The 24460-nt window shown below is 37.8% G+C and overlaps 1 protein-coding gene across 1 annotated transcript in view; it reads right to left on the minus strand.

Annotated features, from left to right (window-relative positions):
• Window positions 1-1227: 1227 nt before the first annotated feature.
• Window positions 1228-24460, minus strand: part of atp2c1 (ATPase secretory pathway Ca2+ transporting 1) — a 54890-nt gene continuing 31657 nt past the window's right edge. The window contains exons 9-27 of the mRNA XM_022208071.2: window positions 24320-24388; window positions 23102-23177; window positions 22962-23028; window positions 21710-21834; window positions 21349-21446; window positions 19030-19125; window positions 16178-16267; window positions 14453-14557; window positions 13461-13617; window positions 13204-13374; window positions 12391-12488; window positions 11086-11136; window positions 10122-10288; window positions 9367-9435; window positions 9035-9151; window positions 7277-7424; window positions 6407-6502; window positions 5853-5994; window positions 1228-5235 (exon numbers count right to left, since the gene is read on the minus strand). Of these exons, the coding sequence (XP_022063763.1) occupies window positions 5114-5235; window positions 5853-5994; window positions 6407-6502; window positions 7277-7424; window positions 9035-9151; window positions 9367-9435; window positions 10122-10288; window positions 11086-11136; window positions 12391-12488; window positions 13204-13374; window positions 13461-13617; window positions 14453-14557; window positions 16178-16267; window positions 19030-19125; window positions 21349-21446; window positions 21710-21834; window positions 22962-23028; window positions 23102-23177; window positions 24320-24388 (2064 nt within the window). The 3' untranslated portion in view covers window positions 1228-5113. The remainder of the gene's footprint in view (window positions 5236-5852; window positions 5995-6406; window positions 6503-7276; window positions 7425-9034; window positions 9152-9366; window positions 9436-10121; window positions 10289-11085; window positions 11137-12390; window positions 12489-13203; window positions 13375-13460; window positions 13618-14452; window positions 14558-16177; window positions 16268-19029; window positions 19126-21348; window positions 21447-21709; window positions 21835-22961; window positions 23029-23101; window positions 23178-24319; window positions 24389-24460) is intronic.

Raw genomic sequence — 24460 nt, forward strand, 5'->3', positions numbered from 1 at the left:
AAATCCACAATGGTAACAGAAATAACTTGAATCTGACAAAAATAATAAATAATTCTATGAAAATTAATCAGTGAAAAGCAGACATTGCTTTTGAACCGTGGTTCAACAGCATTATTATTATTATTATTATTATTATTATAAACTCATGAAACAGGCCTAGACAAAAGTGATGGTACCCCTAGAAAAGACTGAAAATAATGTGACCATTGGGACATGTTCAATCAAGGTGTGTCCTCTAATTAGCATCACAGGTGTCTACAAACTTATAATCAGTCAGTCGGCATATTTATAGGGTTACCAGTAGTCACTGTGCCGTTTGGTGACAGCGTGTACCACACTAAACATGGACAAGAGGAAGCGAAGGAGAGGGTTTGCTCAGGAGATTAGAAAGAAAATTATAGAGAAGCATGTTAAAGGTAAAGGCTATAAGATCATCTCCAATTAGCTTGATGTTCCTGTGACTGCAGCTGAACATATTATTCAGAAATTTAAGATCCATAGGACTGTAGCCAACCTACCTGGATGTGGCCGCAGGAGGAAAATTGATGACAAATCAAAGCAACGGATAATATGAGTGATAAGAAAAGAGCCCAGAACAATCTCTAAAGGCATTAAAGGTGAACTCCAAGGTCAAGTTACATCAGTGTCAGATCACACCATCCGTCACTGTTTAAGCCAAACTGGACTTCATGGAAGACGACCAAGGAGGACACCATTGCTGGAAACAAATCATAAAAAAGCCAGACTGGAATTTGCCAAACTGCATGTTGACAAGCCACAAAGCTTCTGGGAGAATGTCCAATGGACAGATGAGACAAAACGGGAACTTTTTAGCAAGGCAATGGCAATTTGAAAATAAATTAAATCTAAGTTAAACTGACAGCCGCCTGGATTAAAAAACACCACTAGTCATGAAACAAAAGACTATTTAATTTTTGGAGATGGCAGCATAGTGAAGGCAGCTTCTTCTTTTGCAGTGGTGAAGATTCACCTTTTAGAAATTAATTAAACTGAGATAACCAAAGCATTAAACTCTTTAAAATTAGACAAATCCAACCAGAAATACAACCCCAAAACACGTCAGCTAGCAAAAGACGTCTTTGCACTAATGTGGAATTAATTAAACTATCCATGACTTCTCTAAGGCACCAGATAAACTCTCCATTTCTGTGTCTGTTTTTATGTTGAGGAGCTTAAATATGACAGAAGAACATGGCTCACCAGCTGTACAACTGAAACCAGAGTTCCTTTTAATTTAAATAAATCATTGTGTGCAGAGAGAACATGAAAACATAATATATGAGTGACAGAAACAAAGCCCATACAGTAGAGGTGTAACGGTACTTTTATTAGCCCCTAGAAAACCTTAAAATGGAGCAAAGTCGAGGCTTCAGGATGTTAAAAGGCCTACAGACTTCCTCAACTTCAAGTAGAATTCTGTCTGACTTGCTTAGAATTAAACAAGCTACTTTTCTTAGGTAGGTAGGTAAAAAAAAAACTCTCTGATTTCATGTCTGTTAAGTTTGTATGTCAGCAGGATTAAACAACAAGTGCCACGCAGATTTTCATTCAACTTGATGCAGAAGTCGAACATGGATAAAGCAAGAACCCATTAAATTTTGATCACTTAACTAAGACAGGACATTGGAGGCGATCTCAGTCCTGAAACAGTGACAAAAAAAAGGAGTTTCGTCTTCAATAAAAATAAAAATGAGTTGAAACTGAACTAAAATCATTTACACCATTTTAAATCTAAAATTAAATATCTTTAGACTTAAGGACTCCAGTTAACGACAAAAACAATTTGGTAAAGTGGCAGAGCTGCAGCTGTTTACACTGGCGCATTGGTGCAACTAACGTTTTCATTTAGGTGCACGTGACTTCTTTAACGAAGAAGCTTCTTGTCTCCATCAGCTGAGGTTCATTACAACTCAAATGATCAGATTTTTATACAACTATAGGGGCTCAACCACCACTGATTTGCCTAAAGAACCGATAGCATAAAATATGGATATTTAGAAAGATAATCCAAGTTGAAAAGAGTTCTGGAGTTTTAAAATGGTTCTCCTAAATATACCTGAGACTTAGCTCTAACAGCCTGAAATGTAAATGTATGAACAAACCTGCTGAAAGTGGTAGTCAGGCATTTAAAAAAAAAGTATCCCAAAAACAACTGATCTAAATCTAAAATTTCACAGATGTCACTTTAAGTATGCATAGTTGATGATAAAAACACCTTGAGCAAAACAGAGACGGTCCAGCAGAAGCTTTTGATGATTTGATGTAATATCCCAGACAGCTGTGAGACCTAAAATGAGTCTGAACAGAGAGAAACAAGGTGTTCTAATGTAAGATATACCTGAAACCAGGTGAGTTTATTTACCTGGATGGGTCAGAGAGACACAGACCGACCAGCTAAATATCAGGAGCAGCACTGACCAACAGAATGTTTAGTAGCATTTGAGAGAATTTTGTGCAACAAAAACAGCTGCGTTTTGTGTACGTGTGGAGATTGTTTCTGTGATCTTGCGACCCTTCAGCGCCATCTTGAGGACCCCTTTGAGGTCACAGCAATCAAATCTCAGAACAGATCCCTTCCTCGACAGCTTTCACAATCAGTAAATAGGTTAGACTGTTGACGCTACAACAACACTTCTATGATAAATCCCAGTAGTTTTGCTTTCACACCAAAAAAAAATCCACAATAGTGTCCCTTTAATAAACTGCTGTTTTAGTCAGCACCAAAGTTTTATTCTCAGCAGCCCAAACAAACCAAACGCCACCGATTTAAGAGAATCAAGAAGCCTCAATGACGTATCGTTTAGAAATGAGAGTGTCCATGGTTTCATAGTCACTTTTAGAGACACGAGACAAACAGTGGTCGATTTCAACATTGGTTTCTCTCTTTCATGACAGCAGATCTATATCAGGACACAAAAACTGGATTAAAGTTCCAATGAATTTCTCAAATGAAAAATATAAAAAAGCAACAAAAAAAGCAATTATACGATTGTGTGTTTAGTCAACATTTAACACACAACTCAGATGTTTACTTTGGCTTCGATAGAAAACAAAAAGATTGTATAGAAAAACACGTTTCTGTGCGTCAAAGTCAAAAGTGACAGCAACGTTTCATTGCTGTGGTATGGAATTCTACACCTGCCAATGTTAAAAGTAAATCATTTATTCAAACAAGACAGCACATCTCACTCCATTTTTCAAAATTTCAATTTGATTAAAAAACTTTGACTTTAATATTTCCAGCCTTGGGCCTCCATAAAAATGCATGAATACAGCACATAATGTTACTTTATGACATTTTGCCTTAACGTTCTTTAAATTACTGACTGTAAATGTTTAGTTCCTACATTTTACACCAAAACTTTGGACCTGTACGTTTCTGTTACCGTTTTCTCTTTTGGTTTGAAAATGTTTTTGATGCCATACTGGCAGCCAGAGATCTCAAAAGGTTGAACATGACTGAAGTACATAACGTTCCTTTCTGACATATTACCTTTTTTGTTAGAATTACTGTAATCATTTCGTTTCTTTGAGCCTGTAAGTCTCTCTTGGGATTTGTTTTTTCATTTCAGTCAGAGATTTTGCCAGTCACAGGCCTCCATATTGAAACATGAATATAGTGTGTACATTTTCTTTAGCACAAGTTTCCCTTGCTTTCTTTAAATTTCTGAATTTATTGCAGTAGTAAACCTCTGTTGGCATTTGTTTTCTCATTTCAGTTTGATCAAATGATCTTGATTTCCACATTGGTACCCATAAAACCTCTAAAGTAAAGCACATGAAAGTGGTAATAATACCTGTAAACTATGTTTGATGCTGACATATTAAATTTTTTCCCCCAGTTCAGTTGCTTTAAATATTTTGTTTATTTGACCCTCTAAGCCTCTGTATGTGTATTGGTTTTCTATTTTCATTTGAATAAATTATTTTGGCAGCCAGAGACCTCTACAAAAGAACGTGAATGTTGTGTAATGTTCTTTTAGAATATATACTGGAGCGGTTTTCTCAAAAATCACCCGCTGTAAATATTTTGCTTTGAAATTTTTACACCAGAACTTTGGACTCAAAAGCTTCTGTTGTTGTCTTTTCATTTTATGTTCAATAAATGATTTGGATTGTAATATTGGCATCTAAAGACCTCCATAGAAAGCACATGAAAGTAATATGGAATGTTTCTTTATGACTAGGGCCGGGCACGTTAACATTATTGGCGCAACTACGTCAACGAGTGGATAGATTAACATAAAATTCCATTTATAATCGCCGGAGGGTCAATCCTAATAACCCTGTTTCCTAGGAATTATGGTTACATGCCAGAGCTCAAGTGATAACGAACTTTTTGAGGGGGTCGATATCAATTTTAAAGAGTAAAAAATTATGATATTGATATTTGTAGCCTTTCAGAAGAAATGCTTTCAATTTCTGACTCCTCGAGCATTTCAAGAGAAGGACTGAATGTCTTCAGAAGCACCTGATTTCAGACAGAAAGATGAATAAATATATATTAAGGTTGAGCAGGTTAACAGGTTAATGCGCCCTATTAACGCATGCTCTTTAAATTACTGTAAATTTTGAGCAAAATTAAAAGAAATTAAACATTTCAGCTTTGTACCATTACACCTCCACCCTGTTCTTTAAGCGCACGTTTAAAGTTACCATGTTCCACCGTGAAAAGCAAGCTGCGTAGTGGTCAACACCTTCTAAATGTCAGATTATAAAAAGACGACTGGAGGAGGACACCAAGAATTGCACACGTCTGATTTCTCATCCTAAATATTGAGCCGCGTCCCGACAGGAGGGCGTGGTCGGACCGCGGGTGTTTCCCCAAAGTGGGGTTCAAACTGCGAAGGTAAAGATGCCGAGCGCCGGGTTGGATCTCCCAGCAGAACATCACGTCTTCCCAGTTTAAAGTCCAGTCCACCCTCCGTCCCCTCGTCCCGAAGCCAGCAGCGTCCTCCAGTCTCAGACCAGAGTTTCTCGTCCGTCTGAGGATCTCACAGAAAAGTCTTTGCAGTCTTAGTGAGTCAGTGCCATCAGGTGTGAGATCCTGAAACGTCACCTTCATCGTCCTCCGGCTCGGACGGTGGTCAGGTCATACCTCGTGGAAGCAGTCGTTGGGGGGGCTCCGCTCAACTCCCCTCCACCTCTCCACCTTCTTAATGGCCTCGGACACGATGCAGACGGAGGAGGTGAGGGAGACCAGGAACAGCAGGTCTGCAGGAAGATCAAAGTCATTATAGCAGATTTAAACAGACTGCTGCTCAACGATTCAGTTTAATGCTAACAATTCAAGCGTGGAAATCACACAACTCAGCAAAAAATGGTTAATAAAAACAACAAAACAACCATAAACGATGCAAAATGACTACAAAGAGACAGAAAAAGACCACAAAGAAACAAAATTTACACAAAATCACAAGAGGCACAAAATGACCACAAACTAACCAGAGACAACAAACGACCACAAGAGGACAAAAAAATGACCATAAAGAAACAGTAAACTACCATAAAGAGACAGAAAGTGACCATGAAGAAATGCTAAATGTCTATGAAGACACATAAAATGACCATAAAATGACATCCAAGAGACACAAAAACAGGCATTAAGACTCAAACAACCAAAAAGATACGTTCACAGAGAGAGAGACAAAAAAAAAAACCCACAAAGAGACCAAAAACACCCATAAGAAGACACAAAACCATCACAAACAAACATCGGATGAGACACCAATCACAGGTTTGTGACAGTAAACCATATTCCAGTTATATGAAACTGCTATTGTTTCACATTTTTCTCTGGTAAAACCCTTCTTTGAGACCAGTTTTCTTACCAAAGATGCTGAGACTCTCCGTCTGGAAGACGTTCTGCAGAGGAGGGAAGTAGATGACGAGCAGCTGACCCATGATGGAGGCCAGGACGGCGTAACAGAATGTCCTGTTGCTGCACAGTCCCATCTCATGGACCATACGAGTCTGACAGACACACAACAACCACACAACTCAGCACTGCAACTTCAACAGCTCAGTGAATTTATCTGATGGTACAAACATACAGGTTTAAAATACAAGAAAAATGGAAAACAGATGTGAATCTTCAACATAATTTATTTTTTTACTGCTGAACAACAACAACTTGAAGAAAAATGGACACAAGCTGCAAACAGTCATGAATGAACTTTCCGAGCTGCTTGATACGATTTTATTTGAGTAAAAAATCCTCCCAAAATACAACCATCTTTGTCTTATTTTGTCTGATAAAGCCCAGAACCATGACACTGACTGGAAGCTGCTGCAGCTCAGTGTCAGACTTTCAAGTAGCTGCAGCAGAAGTTACTTTTCCACGTTTTGGGACATTTGTGCAGCAGGTACAAAGGTGTGCGTTTACCTGAGAACGTGAGCTCAGAGCGTTGAACATGTCGAAGAAGACAAAGCAGGTGAAGGTCATGGTGGTGTCTCGAGGAGTGATGACGTTGTCCTGCAACTAAAAAAAAACAAAAAACAAAAAAAACAGACAATCAGCTGGAGGACTGAAAAAAACGGTAAAGTCCCAGTTTAACATCAGGAGGCAGAAAGAAACTCCAGTAAACAGAAACCTGTCTGTGTCTGTTTGCATCTGCATTGTTGTTTTATATGCGAGTGCATTTATGCGTGTCTGTATCTGTGCATGTGCGTTTGTGTTGTGATGTTTGTGTGATTTTTTTTGTGTTTATGTCTGCATTTGTGTGTGTCTGTTTCCACGTATGTGTACGTCTGTATCTGTGTTTTTGTGTACCTGTGTATAATTCTGTTTTACTGTGTTTGTGTGTGGGTTTGTAGGCATGTTTGTGTGTGTGGAATTCTAAGTGGATGCTTCTCTCTGTGTATCTGTATGTGTATGTTTGTGCATTGTGTGAATTTGTGTCTGTTTTTGAGCGTGTGCGTGAAATTCTCGTGTCTGTTCGTCTTTGTGTATGTCGGTGTGGGTCTGTCTGCATGTCTGTGTCAATGTGTCTGTGTGTATCTGCATGTGCGTGCGAGTGTTTCAGAGTTTGTGTTTGTCTGTGTGTTTCTTTATTTCTGAATCAATAAAAGCAGATTGTGTGGGTGTGTTTGAGTGTCTGTCTGTACAAACAGAAAGAAAGATTTTTGTGAAACACTTGAAGTTGAGCTGAAGACAGAACAGTCAGTCATCATAGTGAAGACAAAGACAGGTAGTGTGGTGAATATTCAATACGGAATAATGAGGTGGGGAAAGGTAAGGAGTGAGGCGGTGAACCTCTCTCCAGAAGACGAACAGCGTCCCGCAGACGATGATGAGCGCCGACACCAGCACTTTGACAATGAGGCTTCGGGTGATGATGCTGTCTCTGACGTTACGGGGAGGTTTCCTGATCACGTCTCGGTCCACAGGCTCCACACCCAGACTGAAAACACACGTCACAAACACGTCAACACACCCACAGCGAGGATACTTTATTGTCCAGAGGGCTGCACTCTGAAGCAGGTTTGACACAGTCAGGCTTTCTTGGTGTGAGTCGGCTCCACAAAAAATAAAACTTCAGTGAGAGATAACAGGAATTAAGAAGGTGGTTTTCAGCTTTCATTTTTAAGTCAGACTTTCTCCTTCAAATTCTGTGCACGCTCACATTAACCCTCCTGTTGTGTTCGTTTACGGGCACCAAAAAATACTGTATCCTTGTCTGAAAAAAAAATAAATAAATCTGCAAAAAAAAACCCAAATTTCTAAAAAAAAAAAATTGCTAAACCTTCAGGAAGAAAATTCCAATAATTCCTTAAAAGTTTCACTTAAGTTTAATTTTTTTGATTTTTTTAGTTTTACTTTTATTCAAACTTTAAAAAAATTTTTTTTAATAAATTCTTGCCAAATTTGGCAAGAAAATTCTTGTAAATATTTTCAAAAAATGAGTAAAAATCTTCCAAAAAATTTGCAAAAAATCTCTAAAATGATTATATATATATCAGTAAAACTTCTAATATTTTCTTTAAGAACAATTAGGAATACAAAAATTTATGACAGTAAAATCACTTCTACGGCAAATGACGCAAGACTGGTAGAAAACTGTTAAACGTATATTAATAAATTTACTTTACCAATCAATGCAGGAGTTTATTTCTAACAGCTGTACAATAAAACTGTTAAACTTTGGTCTTCATATATTCAAATGTGATATTGTACTGGAGTGGATTTAGATCTCACACTGTGCTATAATACAGAATATCACAAATGTTTTGCCAAAATAAAGTAAAATTCTTGTTACTGATTGAATATTCTGTGATAAATACTAGTAGAATAATAAACACACTAACAGCAGCGTAGGCGGACCAGACACAAAAAGACATTTATCTGATTTCTGCATCACCAACTAAACACATGACAGGTTTCCATGGCAACGCAATGCACACTGTAACTGCACAGCTTTATTCAGTGATATCATTAATGCACAGCACAACATGTCTGCAGATATGAAATATTCAATCAGCTGGGAATCTGTATCGATCATAAAGAACCGTTATGAAACGTTTTGTTTAAAGGGAGACGATTTCGATCAGAAACTCTGGACAACAAAACCACACTTTTGAAGTGTACTGGTGGAACCACAGCAACACTGATAAGCTCCTAACTTCAGATATGGACAGCTTAAAGGCTATTTAAGCTAAATATATATTTGCATAATTAATGTGCAACTTGCTGTACATGAAAATTATATTTCATAATTTCTTTTAAAAAATTCTGAGGACAAAATCTTTGCGTATGTTTTTTATTCAAGTTTGTTGTTCAGCTATACTTTATTTCAAAGAATATTTCTCTGGGAAATAATAACTGACTAGAAACTATTATGATTTGATAAGAATGACTATTGCCTCTGTTCTCACTATCATAACAAACCAGCAAAAAAATGTGATTTGTTAAGGTCTGAGTACTGTCTTCGGTCTAAAAATAATCTCTGTGTTGCTTTTTAAACTGGAACAAGCTTTCAGTCTGAACACTACATTTCCCACGATGCTGCGTTACCTTTGAGCCGGAGGTCCATCCATGATGATGTTGATCCACAGGATCTGCATGGCGTTCAGTGGGTTGGGGAAGTTCATCAGCGTCGCCAAGGAGATGAGTGTCAATGCTGCAATACTCCTGAAGACCAGCAGGGGGTGACAGTCAGTTACATTAAACCAACCATGAGCAGGAGTAAGCAAAAACCAGCGAACTGATTTAGGAACTTTACATTTCTGGTGCAGATTTGGATCACTGTCTTTTAAAGCACAAACAAGGCCTCGTCTGCTTTTAGTTATAAACCTAAAATCATCACAGTTAAAAACATTTGTGATTGACACTGTTTTTCTACTCACGTGCTTAGCTGGAAGCGAACAAAATTTTTGATGTTGTTGTAGATTCCTTTTCCCTCCTCGATGGCCGACCTGAAGGCAGATCCAGAGGACGTACCATTTTAACTTCAGCTTATTATATTCATGAAATATTGTTTTCTCCTGTACTTCAGTTTCAAATTATTCTGCTATTTACATGTTTTAATATCTTGTCTAGACTTGATACGGACTTGCTGAGAATATTTTGTACAAATGTTTCATCTGCTGATTGATAGCAGACCTTTAGGCTGTTGGATTTAATGTGAATAAATATTTGAACAGATTCTTGAGTGAACTAAAAAATAGCAGCTCATCCAGAGATAACAAACCAGCTTGGAAGTAAACACAAAATTCTGATCTAAAGGCAGAGAACAGATGCTTGAGACTTTATTTTAATCTACATATATTGAGCTGAACCAGTCAATTCATCGGTTTTATTATTTAATCACATTTTCTGGGCAAAATTAGAAAACACTTGCAGGTCCTCAAATAGAAAGATTTTCTTTTCAAATCCATGTTAGTGCACCGAATATCTGTTGGTCAAAACAAGGATGACGTGTCTTACAAGAAATACAGAGGTCTGACCGATGAGAAGCTAAGAAGAAATGAAGCTAAATCACTGCAGACCTGACACAAAGACCAGAGGTGCACTGGAAAGTCCAAACTTCCCAGCATGCCTCAGGGATCTGGTTTTTATGGGAGTCATGTTCAGGGTAAAGAGTCTCCAGCGCCTCACTTACATGATGGTCTGGAAGTCGTCGTCCACCAGGATCATGTCGGCAGCCTCCTTGCAGACGTCGGTGCCCGTCTGGCCCATCGCAACTCCGATGTCGGCGGCCTTCAGAGCCACGGCGTCGTTCACCCCGTCGCCCGTCATGGCCACCACGGCGCCGATATTCTGCAGCGACTGCAGAGAGGCGGCACTTTAATTTCCATGAACTCACTCACAAACAAATGAAGACTAAGTACCCAGAACATGAACCAATCACTTCTGTTTCAGCCTCTTGACTCTGGCTCCGAGGATGTTTCAGGACAGATTTAAAGATTTTAATGATTATTTTCAGGCCCTGTCTGTTTCAGTCTCTTCCTCAAAGACAGATTTTTTATCTTGATTTTAATTTTCTTTTTAATCATTCTACAATAACATCTTTTAGCTCTGTATTACTAAACTGTATTACTAATAAAAATTCTACAATCCAGGCTTAAATCTAAGAGGGTTGATGGTTTTACCGTTTTAGCACTAACGCTCTGGACAACATTTTCCCTCACAATCAGAGAAATCCAGTCAGTGCCTCGGTTCAGAAAGTTTTTAAAGCCCCACTTGTATAGACAGACTTTTGTAATGATTTATTAAAGCCTTTTTCAATGTTATATTGTCTTCTTTTAATGTCTTATTGTTGTTTTCTTTCATGTATTGTATATTGTATTTGTGGTATATTCTACATGTGTAATCTGTTGAAAATGTCTAAAATACAAGATTCACATTGTATTTCTGATATTACTTTTTATGGGCTCTAATATAGATTTAAATCAACTCTTTTCCGCTAAACTCTGAAGACACTGTACGACGCTGATACTGGTTTAATCAAAAAAAGGGGGGTCTAAGCCTGGGACAAGCATTTCCTTTGGGATGAAGATGTTTTTATCTTATCTTGTCTCTTATTTTAAGATTAATGTGATCTAGTTATTCTGTGTCCTGCTCACCTTGACAATCTTCAGCTTGTGTCTGGGACTGGCACGATAAAACACAGCTATCTGAGGGGAGAAAAGACACAAAGAGGAGAGAAAATTTATTGAATAAGTCGTCATATTTATCTGCATGCAATCCCTAAGAGTTACATATCTTCCATCTCAAATCATGCAATGTTTAGAACAATTTCTGTTTGACCATCTTTAATTTGCCCAATATTTTTGTAGCATAAACTATGATTATTTTGAAAGATAAATGGGAAATTTTAGCCTGATACAACAAATATTTTACATATTAGTCGTAGACTCTACTCTTTAAGAAAGTTTCTTTCACAATGAAATTTGAGGATGTTTGAACAACAATAACTCAGGAACTACTGAAGATAAAAGCCTGACATTTTATACAGGTGCTCAATCTCAACAAGAATAAATTTCCTTTCATTTTTGTGACCAAGTATTTCATCCATCCATCCATCCTCTATACACCGCTTTATCCTCACTAGGGTCGCGGGGGGTGCTGGAGTCTATCCCACCTGACTCGGGCGAAGACAGGGGACACCCTGGACAGGTCTCCAGTCTGTCACAGGGCTACATATACAGACAAACAATCACACTCACATTCACACCTACGGGCAATTTAGAGTAACCAATTAACCTCAGCATATTTTTGGACTGTGGGAGGAAGCCGGAGTACCCGGAGAAAACCCACACATGCAGAGGGAGAACATGCAAACTCCATGCAGAAAGATCCCAGGCTGGGATTTGAACCGGGGATCTTCTTGCTGCAAGGTGAAAGTGCTACCCACTACTCCACTGTTCAGCCCAAGTATTTCATAAGTTATTCTATATGTTTTGTATCATTGTGAAAAGCACGTACATAGGGTTCAAAAAATATCACTAGCTGATATTTGCTTCATCAATATTTTTGTTATATGAGCTTAAAGATGGGACTTTTTATGATGATTTGAATTCTCTTTTCGTATTTCAACTTACTCATAATTAGAAAGGATTTGCTCTACTTGTCCAACATTGCAGATTTCAGGACACGATGAGAAATGACAGTGAAAATTTCAGGTTTTTAACTTTAATAGTTCATAAGATACTGTTGTTCAAACAGCCTCATATTTCAATGTGCAAAGAAAAAAACTTGCTGAAAGTGGGCTGACAGGCAAAAAGTGTTTGATATGTGAATTTAAATTAAACAAGTACCACTTTATTTAGAGTTTATGATAAAAACAGTTAAAATAAATTACAAAACAAAATGTTATATACAATATAAAATGATTGAAATGTTGATGTGTTTTTGGTGTGTGCTCTCACTCTGGGGACGATCTGGGAGAGCTGTTGCAGGTCCAGCTGATCCACCTCGTCTCCAGACAAACACTGACATCCTTTAGAGTACAGACCCAGACGACTGGCTGCACACAGGGACACAAACATTCAGGAATCACAGGTGAATAGCTGTTTTCAGATGAATTATCTTAGACTGGATCTCAAACATCTATCCATCCATCCTCTATACACCGCTTTATCCTCACTAGGGTCGCGGGGGGTGCTGGAGTCCATCCCAGCTGACTCGGGTGAAGGCAGGGGACACCCTGGACAGGTCACCAGTCTGTCTCAGGGCTACATATACAGACACACAATCACACTCGCATTCACACCTACGGGCAATATAGAGTACTCAATTAACCTCAGCATATTTATTGGACTGTGGGAGGAAGCCGGAGTACCCGGAGAAAACCCACACATGCACAGGGAGAACATGCAAACTCCATGCAGAAAGATCCCAGGCCCACCCCAGGATTCGAACCAGGGATCTTCTTGCTGCAAGGCGAAAGTGCTACCCACTAATCCACTGAGCAGCCCTGGATCTCAAACACACTGTGCTAATTATTCTGAGTGAACAGCAGCGTTCAGACAACACTCAGCTGGATTTAATTGACTTGTCAGAAACATGAATGAGCCTCAAGTTTCAAACACAACATTGTGATAGTGGAAAAAAAAAGAATTTTGATTTCGATCGTCACAGTTTTCTGCTTAAAAAAGCTTAAAAGAGAGGAAATGAAGCAGAATGATCCTTTAAAATGAAGTTTAAACGAAGAGAAGAAGAAGCCTGCTGCTGCTTCTGACCTATAGACATGGCGGTCTCCTGGGAGTCTCCAGTGATCATCTTGATGGCGACTCCAGAGCTGATGAGCGTGCCGACGGCCTCTTTGACCCCTGACCTCGGAGGGTCGATCATGCCCACCAGACCCAGGAAGGTGAGGTTCCCCACCTCAGAACCCGCCGCAAACGCCAGCACTGAAGGAACCAAGAGACACACACAGTCAGAGCGTTCTCAGGCATCTGTGCTGAAAGAAACACTTTAACTTGAGCTTTATTTTCACCTCTGAGCCCAGCGGTGCCCATGTAGCTGATCTGCTGCTGGTACAGCTCCCTCTGCTGGTGGTTCAGGGGAAGCGTGGATCCTCTGCTGTTGTAGGAGCTGCAGAAGCGAATCACCTGCTCATAGGCTCCCTTTATGAAGTAAACTCCAGCTTTATCCTGAGGAGCAGGACACATCTGTATTCAGTCATGACAAAAAATTAAGTAAATGTTGCACTCATAAATGGTTTTGTCTTATTGCGACAGGTTCAAAGCTCTGATTATAAAATGTGTACAGAAGAGTGAAACTGCTGCTCCAAAGCTCAATTTTTGTCTTTTACTTTTGTCCCGTGCCGCTTGTGTCATTCTCGATTATATAATATTTGTAAGTATATGATAATGTGCCTTTTTGGCCAGGTCTCCTTCAAACTGATTTTTAATCTCAAGTTACTTTCTGGCTCAACAGGTAAATTAAAAAAAAAGACAAATCTGTACATGATCTTTGTTATAAAATAATAATAATATCATGGTTTAATGTTCTTTAGGATTTCCAACTGCTGTATACCTGTAAATTCTAAACTTCCACAATTAACTTTGGCCATGAAAGTACAAGTTTGTAATACAAGCAGCCGGTTGTAACTGGCTGCTCAGAAACTGATAATACCACTGCGATTTGTCTATGTGCCTGTATGAAAGCTAAACTGTTTCTTTATATTGTCTGTCACTTGTCCAGACTGCATTCTGTTCATGTGGTTCCTTGATACAAATAAAACTTTGCTTTGACTTGAGAGATGAATGAGTATTAATTTGGACTCCACTGAAGAATTTTCCTGACAATTTTTTTTGCTTTATTCTACTTTTATACTTCAAGTCTTGCTTCCAACTATTTTGATCTAGCTGCTGTAGTGTGAATTTCGCTGGCAAGGGACATTAAGCTTAAATTTCAGTCTGATTTTAAAATGCATGTGTACAAACAGCAGCACGTCTTAATCAGATTGCTAAAGAGTGGACTGACCTGCTGGGTGCGGTGAACACAGCGAACCGCCATCCACTTCTGCTCCGACGTGAACGGATTCTCCTCCAGACGGACGTACTCCTGCTGCAGGCTCTCCAGGCCCATCTGCAAGACACAAACACAGCTGGATCAGACTCACATCACATCTGGACGACATTCATGTCACATCTAGATCAGACTCACAGCCGGATCAGACTCACATCACAGCTGAATAAGACACTTCAGACATTCTTAAACACAAATTCTAAACTTTTTTTGCCACTATTTGTTTTTATTTATTCGATGAATTGATTTGATTCAAACTGTAAAGTGCTTCAGTTTAATCCTGTTGACTTGTCTTTCATCTTGTTTGATTTTATCACAAATTACCTTTAATTTTGCTATTTTTAAATCCACCGGTGACACAGAAAACCACAATACAGTCATAACTGAGACACAACTGAGAAGAGATTTCTCCTCTCCTGAGCAAACACACTACAATCAAAAATTAAAGAAGAGTGAGCTTTAATTTGTGAAATAATTTATTTGAGGCATATCTGGGATGAGTCCTGATGGCTGATCTCCCCAGCTGAACCAGTAAAGGGCAGCAAAGCTGGAGGAGTTGGAGCTTTGACAAACTTTCCTCAATCAGAGATGATGCAACTCGGTGGACACAACTCGACATCACACGAACAGAGAAAAAGCTCTTCGAAGTGTCGCAGAGAACATGACTTTACATGGGGCTGGTTTAACTACATATAAAAACTCCACATTCCAACTCTAATCTGATTTCTAACAGGGCTTCTCCAGACTTACTGTTTGGTTGAACATTTTGACCAAGGAGGCGTTTTGGTGCTGAGTTTTTAATAAACAAAATACAACTGAATGATTATTTCACTGTCATACCAGTGAACGGATTCATTTCTGCATTCTTTTACTTTGTGCACTTACAGGCTGAACAACAGCTGTCAAGCAGTATTTTAAGCAGAAATAGTATTTTAATGGAACTAATCAAATCATGTTTGTATCAGTCATTTTCTATGACACTGATTGCCTTTATCATGTCTTTACCATTTTAATTTGTTTGCTTTAAGAAAGATTAGATAAACTGTCAGCTCGCCTTTTTAATTTTCTATTATATTCTATTCCACTGTGAGGAATTATTTTTGAGCTCTGTGCAATTTTCAGAATTATTTCTTCAAATTAAGCTCTTACCTTGGTCTTTATAGGGACTAGTAATATGTGTTGTATGTATCACTGTTCGTTTCAGGCTATCCACATTCCCATCTTTTGATATCATAAACCCTGCAGAATTTTTATATTAGCATATATGTCAAGGAAAAAATATTTCATATTGAGGAACTATGACATTTTTAGATATAGCTCACCATAAAATGTCAGCAGCAGAGATATCATTTCATAAGTGTGTAGGGGAGAAAGTCTGCAATCTGGAAATATCAAACCATGAGGGTGGAAAACTGTGTGACTGATACTGGGAGAAATATGAGGGAGAAATAAATATATATGGGAGAATATGGGAGAAATAAATATGAGTTTAAAGAATAAATTAAAATAACTGTCATTTTTTTTTAATTCACTCAAGTGTGAAGATGCAGCAGCCTAATTGCAGAGGTGACAAACCAGGCAGATGTGAAGCTAGTTATCAGTGTTTCTCGGTAAATCCGAGCAGAATCGAGATTTACTGACATTAAAGACTCAGTGAAGCTCAGTGGTTTGTGGTTCTACCTTCATGGCGAGGGCGATGAGTGCTCCCTCGGTGGGTCGACCCAGCAGGTTTCGATTCCTGATGACCGAATCATTGCACACACAGCCGACCTAAAGGCACAACAGAAAACATGCTATAAACAAGCTGTCTCTTTACTGCAAACGGATATTTTGTCTTCACAGCAGTCCTTACTTCTGCAGAGTGTGATAAAACACAAGTTGTCTTGAGACTTGATTTCACTGTTTGGAGCAATAATAATTTGATTTATTCTGTCCAGTTCAACGCTTTCCACTTGAGTGGTCCTGAATAAACCAGAATTAACTGAACAGACACAAATGCACGCCAGCTGTTTCAGCATGTAACGTTTGAATGTTTAAAATGTAGACACTTTGGGGTTGTATTGTGATTAAAATGCTATACATTTTTACTAATGCAGCACAGCTCATGTCATGGTAAATTCACATCCCAGTGTCACTGCTGACTCTGCACACAGTCATCCTGGTAAGAATGATCGGTTTTTCCCATCAAATTACAGTAACTTAATTTTGACAAACTGAAATAGTTTTTGGCCAAACTTTTGTGCAATAATGACATTATACACACACACACGTTTGTACTTCTATCTTAGTGAGGACATCCATAAGCATAATGCATTTCCTAGAGCCTTACCCTAACCTTAACTATCACAACTGATTGCCTAAACTTAATCCTTACCCTAACCCTAACCAAACCTCAATTCATACCTGTTCTCAAAAACAAGTCTTCACCCTCAAACATGGCTGTTTCAAAGTGAGGACCAGCCAAAATGTCCTCACTTTGTAAAAATGTCCTCACTTCGATAGTTAAATGCAGAAAATGGTCCTCACAATGTAGCAAGTACAAACACACACACAAAAATGTATTTAATTAAGTAGCCACCAATTGTGCAAGTTCTCCCATTTAAAATGATGACAGAGGTCTGTAATTTTCATCATAGGGACACTTCAACTGTGAGACAGAATATGGGAAAAAAAAAAAAACAGGAAATTACATTGTGGGATTTTTAAAGAATTTATTTGTAAATTATGGTGGAAAATAAGTATTTGGTCCATAACAAAAGTCCAACTCAATACCTTGTAATATAACCTTTGTTGTCAATGACAGAGGTCAAATGTTTACTGTAGTTCTTCACCAGGTTTGCACACACTGTAGCTGGTATTTTGGCCAGTTCCTCCATGCAGATCTCTAGAGCAGTTTTGTTTTGGGGCTGTCACCGGGCAACACAGACTTTCAACTCCCTCCAGCGATTTTCTATGGGGTTGAGGTCTGGAGACCGGCTAGGCCACTCCAGGACTTTGAAATGCTTCTTACGGAGCCACACCTTTGTTGCCTGTGCGGTGTGTTGGGGATCATTGTCATGCTGGAAGACCCAGCCACGTTTCATGTTCAATGCTCTCATTGATGGAAGGTGGTTTTGGCTCAAAATCTCATGATACATGGCCCCATTCATGCTTTCCTTAACACGGATCAGTCGTCCTGTCCCCTTTGCAGAAAAACCGCCTCAAAGTATGATGTTTCCATCCCCATGCTTCACAGTAGGTATGGTGTTCTTGGGATGCAACTCAGCATTCTTCTTCCTCCAAAGTCGACGAGTTTATACCAAAAAGTTCTATTTTGGTTTCATCTGACCACATGACATTCTCCCAATCCTCTTCTGGATCATCTATAGGCTCTCTGGCAAACTTCAGACGGGCCTGGACATGTACTGACTTAAGCAGGGGGGACACGTCTGGCACTGTAGGATTTGATTTCCTGTTGGCGTATTGTGTTACTGATGCTAACCTTTGTTACTTCGGTCCAGGCTCTCTGCAGGTCATTCAGCAGATCCACCCATGTAGTTCTGGGATTTTTGCTCACCGTTGTCATGATCATTTTGAACCCACTGTATGAGATCTTGTTTGGAGCCCCAGATCGAGGGAGATTATCAGTGGTCTTGTATGTCTTCCATTTTCTAATAATTACTCCCACAGTTGATTTATTCACACCAAGCTGCTTACCTATTGTAGATTCACTCTTCCCAGCCTGGTGCAGGTCTACAATTTTGTTCCTGGTGTCCTTTGACAGCTCTTTGGTCTTGATCATGGTGAAGTTTGGAGTCTGACTGTTTGAGGCTGTGGACAGGTGTCTGTTATACAGATAACGAGTTCAAACAGGTGCTAACGAGTGGAGGACAGAAGAGCTTCTTAAAGAAGAAGTTACAGGTCTGTGAGAGCCAGAGATCTTATTTGTTTGTAGGTGACCAAATACTTATTTTCCACCATAATTTACAAATAAATTCTTTAAAAGTCCTATAATGTGAGTTCCTGGATTTTTTTCCCATATTCTGTCTCTCACAGTTGAAGTGTCCCTATGATGAAAATTACAGACGTCTGTCATTATTTTAAGTGGGAGAACTTGCACAGTTGGTGGCTGACTAAATACTTTTTGTCCCACTATATATATATATATATATATATATATATATATATAAATGGGAATTTATAATGTTTTAATGGAGTTCATCTATCATATGCAAAAACACTTAAATTAAAATTACACGGAAAAAATTAGATAACTATATATTTTTTTTTAAATTAAGAAATTTTATGGTTATTCACAGTTGTAGGTTTTCAATGTTATTTTACATTAGACAGTGTATATTTACCCAGTTCATTTTATTTCATTCATCTTTATTTGAATTTTAAAAAGTATGGGAAAAAATACAAAGTAAAGGAATATGAAGAAGAATGAAGTAAAAAGAAACTGTGACTGTGCGTTTTCTAAATGTGTACAGAATTCAGCTATATTGTAATTTTTAAATTACTTATATCAGATTTTTCCATAGTTAGCTCACCTCCACGATTTTGCTGATTGAAGGGCAGGAGAAGCCGTGAATGACCTCTCCGTCCAGTAAAACCTCTCCGGCTCCGTTGTAGCCGACGCCTGTCACCTGCAAGACAACACCGAGGGCACACAACAAAACACCAGTTGAATATAAAGTATGTAGCCATATATGTAACACCACATACATGATTTTAACTGCAGCTGATCACCGTTTTCCCTACAGAGCTCACACAGTGAAATGAGGAGGGATGTGACCTTGTATCCATAGCAACAGATCCCATCAGGCTCGACAGCACCGCAATGCTGTTGTAGAAGCATCTTTACTGTCCGTCTGTAGGTAACGGGTACATTCACTTCTGTATGACTTCCTTTACATACCTATTTTTTCTACATGTTTGTTGGGTTTTAATGTGTATTTTTGTGGTTTAATGGAGATTGACATCTCCATAATGAATAATATTGTGGGGTAACAGCCTTAACGTGTATTATAGTCAGATAAATTAGCATTTAACATTATTATTATTCATTAAATTGTAAATTATTTAGGGAAACCAAAATCACTAATAACACTATAAGGTCTTAACCTAAATACTTGAAAAACTGCTGAGTCAATTTCAAAAGCTTTTGTGTCATTTTGGATGAGTTTCAAATTATATTGAGCAACTTCTCATATTTTTAACAATTTTTGAGTCATTTTAGACATTCTTGAAGACAAATTCTATAGAAAAATACTTTATTTTAATTTAGACAACTTATGTTAAGCTCCACAATCAACATGTAGTGTGTCAGCCTTAATATGTATTACAGTCAGGTAAAGGTGTATTTTAGTGATTTTTTAGGGTTGTTAAATCCTAAAATGATGAATTCATGCCATAAATAACACAGTAGGGTCCTAACCCCAATCATTAAAGTTAATGTACGTGTAACACCAATTATGTTTTTATTTACTGGAAAGAACTTTGGCTCAGTGGATGTTTTGTATTAAATGTGCAGTATAAATAAGTGACTGGTTGTCATTTTTGCATCGCACAGTGTGATGTCGGCAGGTTTAAACCAGAATTCGTCCTCTGGTCCTGACACAGTTTTCTGGCTTCTGGGATTTCCAGAAGAAGGAAGTGGGTCGGCGTGTTCTCTGTGGGCTCAGAGTTGGACGCCACGTTACAGCAGCAATCTCCTTTTAATAAAAAGCGATCTGATCGGACAGATTAACCAGAAAACCTTTCTCTCCATTCCATACATAATAAAATGACTCTTACTGTTAGTTCACATGTGATCCAATTCTATACTGCAATAATTCAGTCTGTTTTCTGCGGTTGAGTTATTGTCTGGTCTCTGCAGAGAAAATCATCGTCCAGCTACCTAATGCATACAAGGCGTCCGGTACTCTGTATTTATTGTTAATAAATATGATCTTTGTACAGCAGTAAAACAGTCATTGCTCTTCTGTAACCTCTTACCTTGGTGCAGACGATTGTGTTTTATTTTGTAAAACATCACGGTCAAATTTAATGCATGTCCACATACTATGCCATTGAAGCTGATTCTGAAAATGAGGACTGTCCTGAAATCCATTTTTTGGGCTCCAAAGCTTCAGTAGTAGCGACCAATGAATATTAGAGGCTTTGAGTTCAGAATTGAAAATGAAGAGTTTTGTCTTGCAGATCGCGTCATCTCAGAGAAGCTCAGAGTGTGTTCAATTTCTTAACCGATAATTGGCAGCATTATCAATCAGTAGTTAACTAATCGATAATATAACATGAAATCAGGGGTCAATGTTCTGTTAGGAAAATGACAGTCAGGTGTTATAAACTTGTACTTTTGTTTCTTTTGCAAAATGCAGGATAATCGATCACTCCGCTCAAACATAAATCAGATTTCAAAAGTTAAATAGTAATAATAAACAACATTTAAAAATAAATTTCAGTTTTTCTTTTCTGCTTTATATTAACGGATGTATTTTTTAAAATATATTTTGTAATTTATATGTATTTATTTTAGCTCCATGGTTTATTTGAAGACATTCTCTGCCTGTTGCCTCAGCCAGTTGTTTTCTGGTTCAATCAACTGCTGCAGATTGTTATTCATTGGAAAAGCACAGATGTACAGTTGGGAGATCGTTGCAATGAAGGAAAAAAAAAAAAAAACACCGAGGAAGGACAGAGGAGTGCAGCATCTGTCTTGTCTGGGACACTGTTAAAAATCTGGATGTCAGATGTGGATAAAAATGATTTCAGATGTTAAACTGATCCACAAATAGAAACAATGAAGTTCTGAGTTGATCTAATCTCAGGTGTTCCCTGTAGTGATGCTGATAACGGAGGAGGCTGACCTCGGCGTGGAGTCCATCCGACGTGAACAGCTGAGTGACTGTCATCTCGTTCTTGGTCAGAGTTCCCGTCTTGTCTGAGCAGATCACATTACAGCAGCCTGACAGCAAAACAAGAAGAATGTCAGCACACATTCAGCTGCACAACATCAACAAACTGTCAAACAGCTTCCAAAATACTGTATGGCTACAATATCCAACTAAAATTAAAAAAAAAAAGTGTTGCGTCATTGTTATTTTAGCACCATCAACTCTGGTGGAAACTTTGCTGGTAAAGGAGCTAAACACATTTCTTCATCAGTTCCTTTGCTGACAGTACATTTTTTTGACTTTAGAACAGAAACAGTGAAATCAACAAACACACCCAGAGTTTCTACGATGGGGAGCTTCTTGACGATGGCTCTCTTCTTCACCATTCGCATCACGCCGAGTGCCAGCGTCACCGTCACCACGATGGGTAAACCCTCTGGGATGGCAGCGACCGCCAGACTGAAGCAGACAGAGCAGAGAGAGTTTTTATAGTAATACCATTTTATTATTAATAACTGAATCAGATTTAAATTGATTTCTATTTTATTGTTATATTAACTTCTTAAAAAATGTTTTATTGTATTTTCCAATGTTTTAACGGTGCCCACGTTTTGTTTTTCTAATGTTTTGTTATTTTAATGTTTTATTTTGTAAAATGTTTATTTTTTTAATGTTTAGATGTCGTTTTTTTCATACATTTAGTCTTTTTAATGTTTTATTGTTTTTTGCTTTTATCTTTATTTCATGTTTCGTTGCCCTTTCTAGTGTTTTATCGTCATTTTACAGTATGTCGATTTATTAAAATGTTTAACTGTTGGTTTTAAAGTTTAACTGTCAATTTTTAGTCTTTTGTAGTGTTTTTTCAGTTCATAATGTTTAAATGTTGTTTTAATGTTTTATTGTGTTTGTTCCTGTTTTACTACTGTTTGTTTTCCCCCCAAAGTCTTTACTTAGTCCTAATGTTTTATTGTTGTTACAGTAATGATTTCTTGTCTTTTTTCATGTTTTATTGCCTTTTCTAATATTTAATTGTAATTTGATTGTATTTCATTTTTATGTTTGACCGTTTAAAATGTTTTGTCTTCTTTATTGTATTATTTTTAAAGTTTTACAGTTTTTTTTTTATGTTTTGTCTTTTCTAATGTTATGTTTTTTTTCCAAATGTATTGCTGTTGTCTAATGTCTCTGTCGTATTATCTTTTGCAATTTTTATGTTTTTTAATGTTTTAAAATATCGGTTGGCAGGTCTTTCTTGAATGCCACTATCTGCCCTGATAAAACTATGTTGATTTACCACTACTCAGAATAGACGTTGTATTATTTGTAAAAGCAAATTTGAGTCATGTCAAATAAAATGACTTTGACTTGGAGGTGTGATACTGAAAATGCTGAAGTAACTAAAGAGATTATTAACGTCTGTTTTATTTAAAGGTTTCCCTTATCAGCCTCCGTACGTAAAAGCAGGTGAAATGAAATCCTGATAACAGCCGTGTTTGACAAGCTAAAGGTCAGTGAGCTTTAACGTGATAACAGGAGAGGCTGCAGAGTTCAATCATTTACTTCAGGTTACCGGTTTAAGCAGCTACCTGACTCCGATGGTGAACATGTCCATGATCCTCTTCCCCTGCAGCCAGCCCACCAGCATGATGACGCCTGAAACACAGCAGCACAGAGTGAGCTCAGAGCGGACAGAACAGCAACCTACACTGAGGAGCCACAAACTCACCGATGATGCCGAAGGAGTAAAGCGACAGCTGCTTCCCCAGGAGGTCCATGCTCTTCTGCAACGGTGTCTTTGGAGCCTGACGGGAGACGGACAAGTTTTCATTAGAGGAGACTTTTAGGACTAGACACTGCGCTCTGTGGTGGTCAAACATGGACACAGCATTCTGCTTTCTTTATTTCATTTATAGAGTTTAGTTTATTTGTTGATTGAAAAGATAATATTCTCAAAACCTTCAGCCGTCAGAGTTTAAGTCCCTCGTGGAAAATATCTTAGGCTGGTGTATTGTGGATGAAATAATAGGTAACTCGGATAAATACTGAAAGATGCTTAAATATTTTATCTATTATAAATGCTAGGTAATTGTTTCATGTTTTACTGCTGCATTTAAAAAAAACTTTTGTTTTTTAAAAATATTTTATTGTCATTTCAGATGTTTTATTGTTGCTTTTCTTTAGCATCTAATTGTCTTTTCTGCTCTGTTGTCTTTATCATTTTTTTATTGTTTCAAATATTTTTTCATCTTGCATAATATTGTATTATAACTTAATGCATTACTGCTGCACATTTAATACTATGTCCTAATAATTTCCTGTCTTGTCAAGTTTTAATGTTTTTCCAAATCTTTTATTGTTTATTTCATAGTTTATCGTGTTTAAAATTTTATTTTTCTGATGCTTTCTCTTCTTTTTTCTTATATTGTCTTTATTTTATATTTTCATGTATTATTGTTGCCCTTTAATGTTTTGTCATCGTTTCTAATGTCCTGTCATCTTTATAACATTTTACAGTTGCTGTTTGGCATGCTTACATTGTTTTTCTAATATCTCATCTTTTCAGACGTGTTTAAAGTGGGTAAATGGCCAAGTTTTAAAAGCAAATTTATCTTGGAAAGTATTTGATATATCAAGCTCAAATTTGACAATTTAAAAACTTATCTTTTAAGGAAAAAAGTTTCAAGCAAATCAGAGATGGTCGAGCAGAAGGATGTTGCTGGTTTGAGATGGAATATATGTATTTTCAGAAAACAGCGTTTCATATTAAGTTGGGGACTATTATTTTTCCTCCTCTTAGTAACATTTTAAAAACTAACTCACAGTCCATTCATGATGCACTGGTACATTTCACAGCTAATGTTTCTGGTCCGTAAAGACGTCGTGTTGCTGCTGCAAATCTCACATAACACTGATTTATAATGAGATAAAATGTAGAAAATCGTACCTCCTCGGCCTGCATCATCTTGAACACTTCCCCGAACTCGGAGTTCTCTCCGGTTCCAATGACGATGCCCTGAGGAACAGTTCAAAAGCTTTAAACAGACACCACACAGGTTTGGATTATATCTTATTTGTTGCGTTCCTG

Source organism: Acanthochromis polyacanthus, chromosome 12 (assembly GCF_021347895.1).
Source record: "Acanthochromis polyacanthus isolate Apoly-LR-REF ecotype Palm Island chromosome 12, KAUST_Apoly_ChrSc, whole genome shotgun sequence".
NCBI lineage: Eukaryota > Metazoa > Chordata > Actinopteri > Pomacentridae > Acanthochromis > Acanthochromis polyacanthus.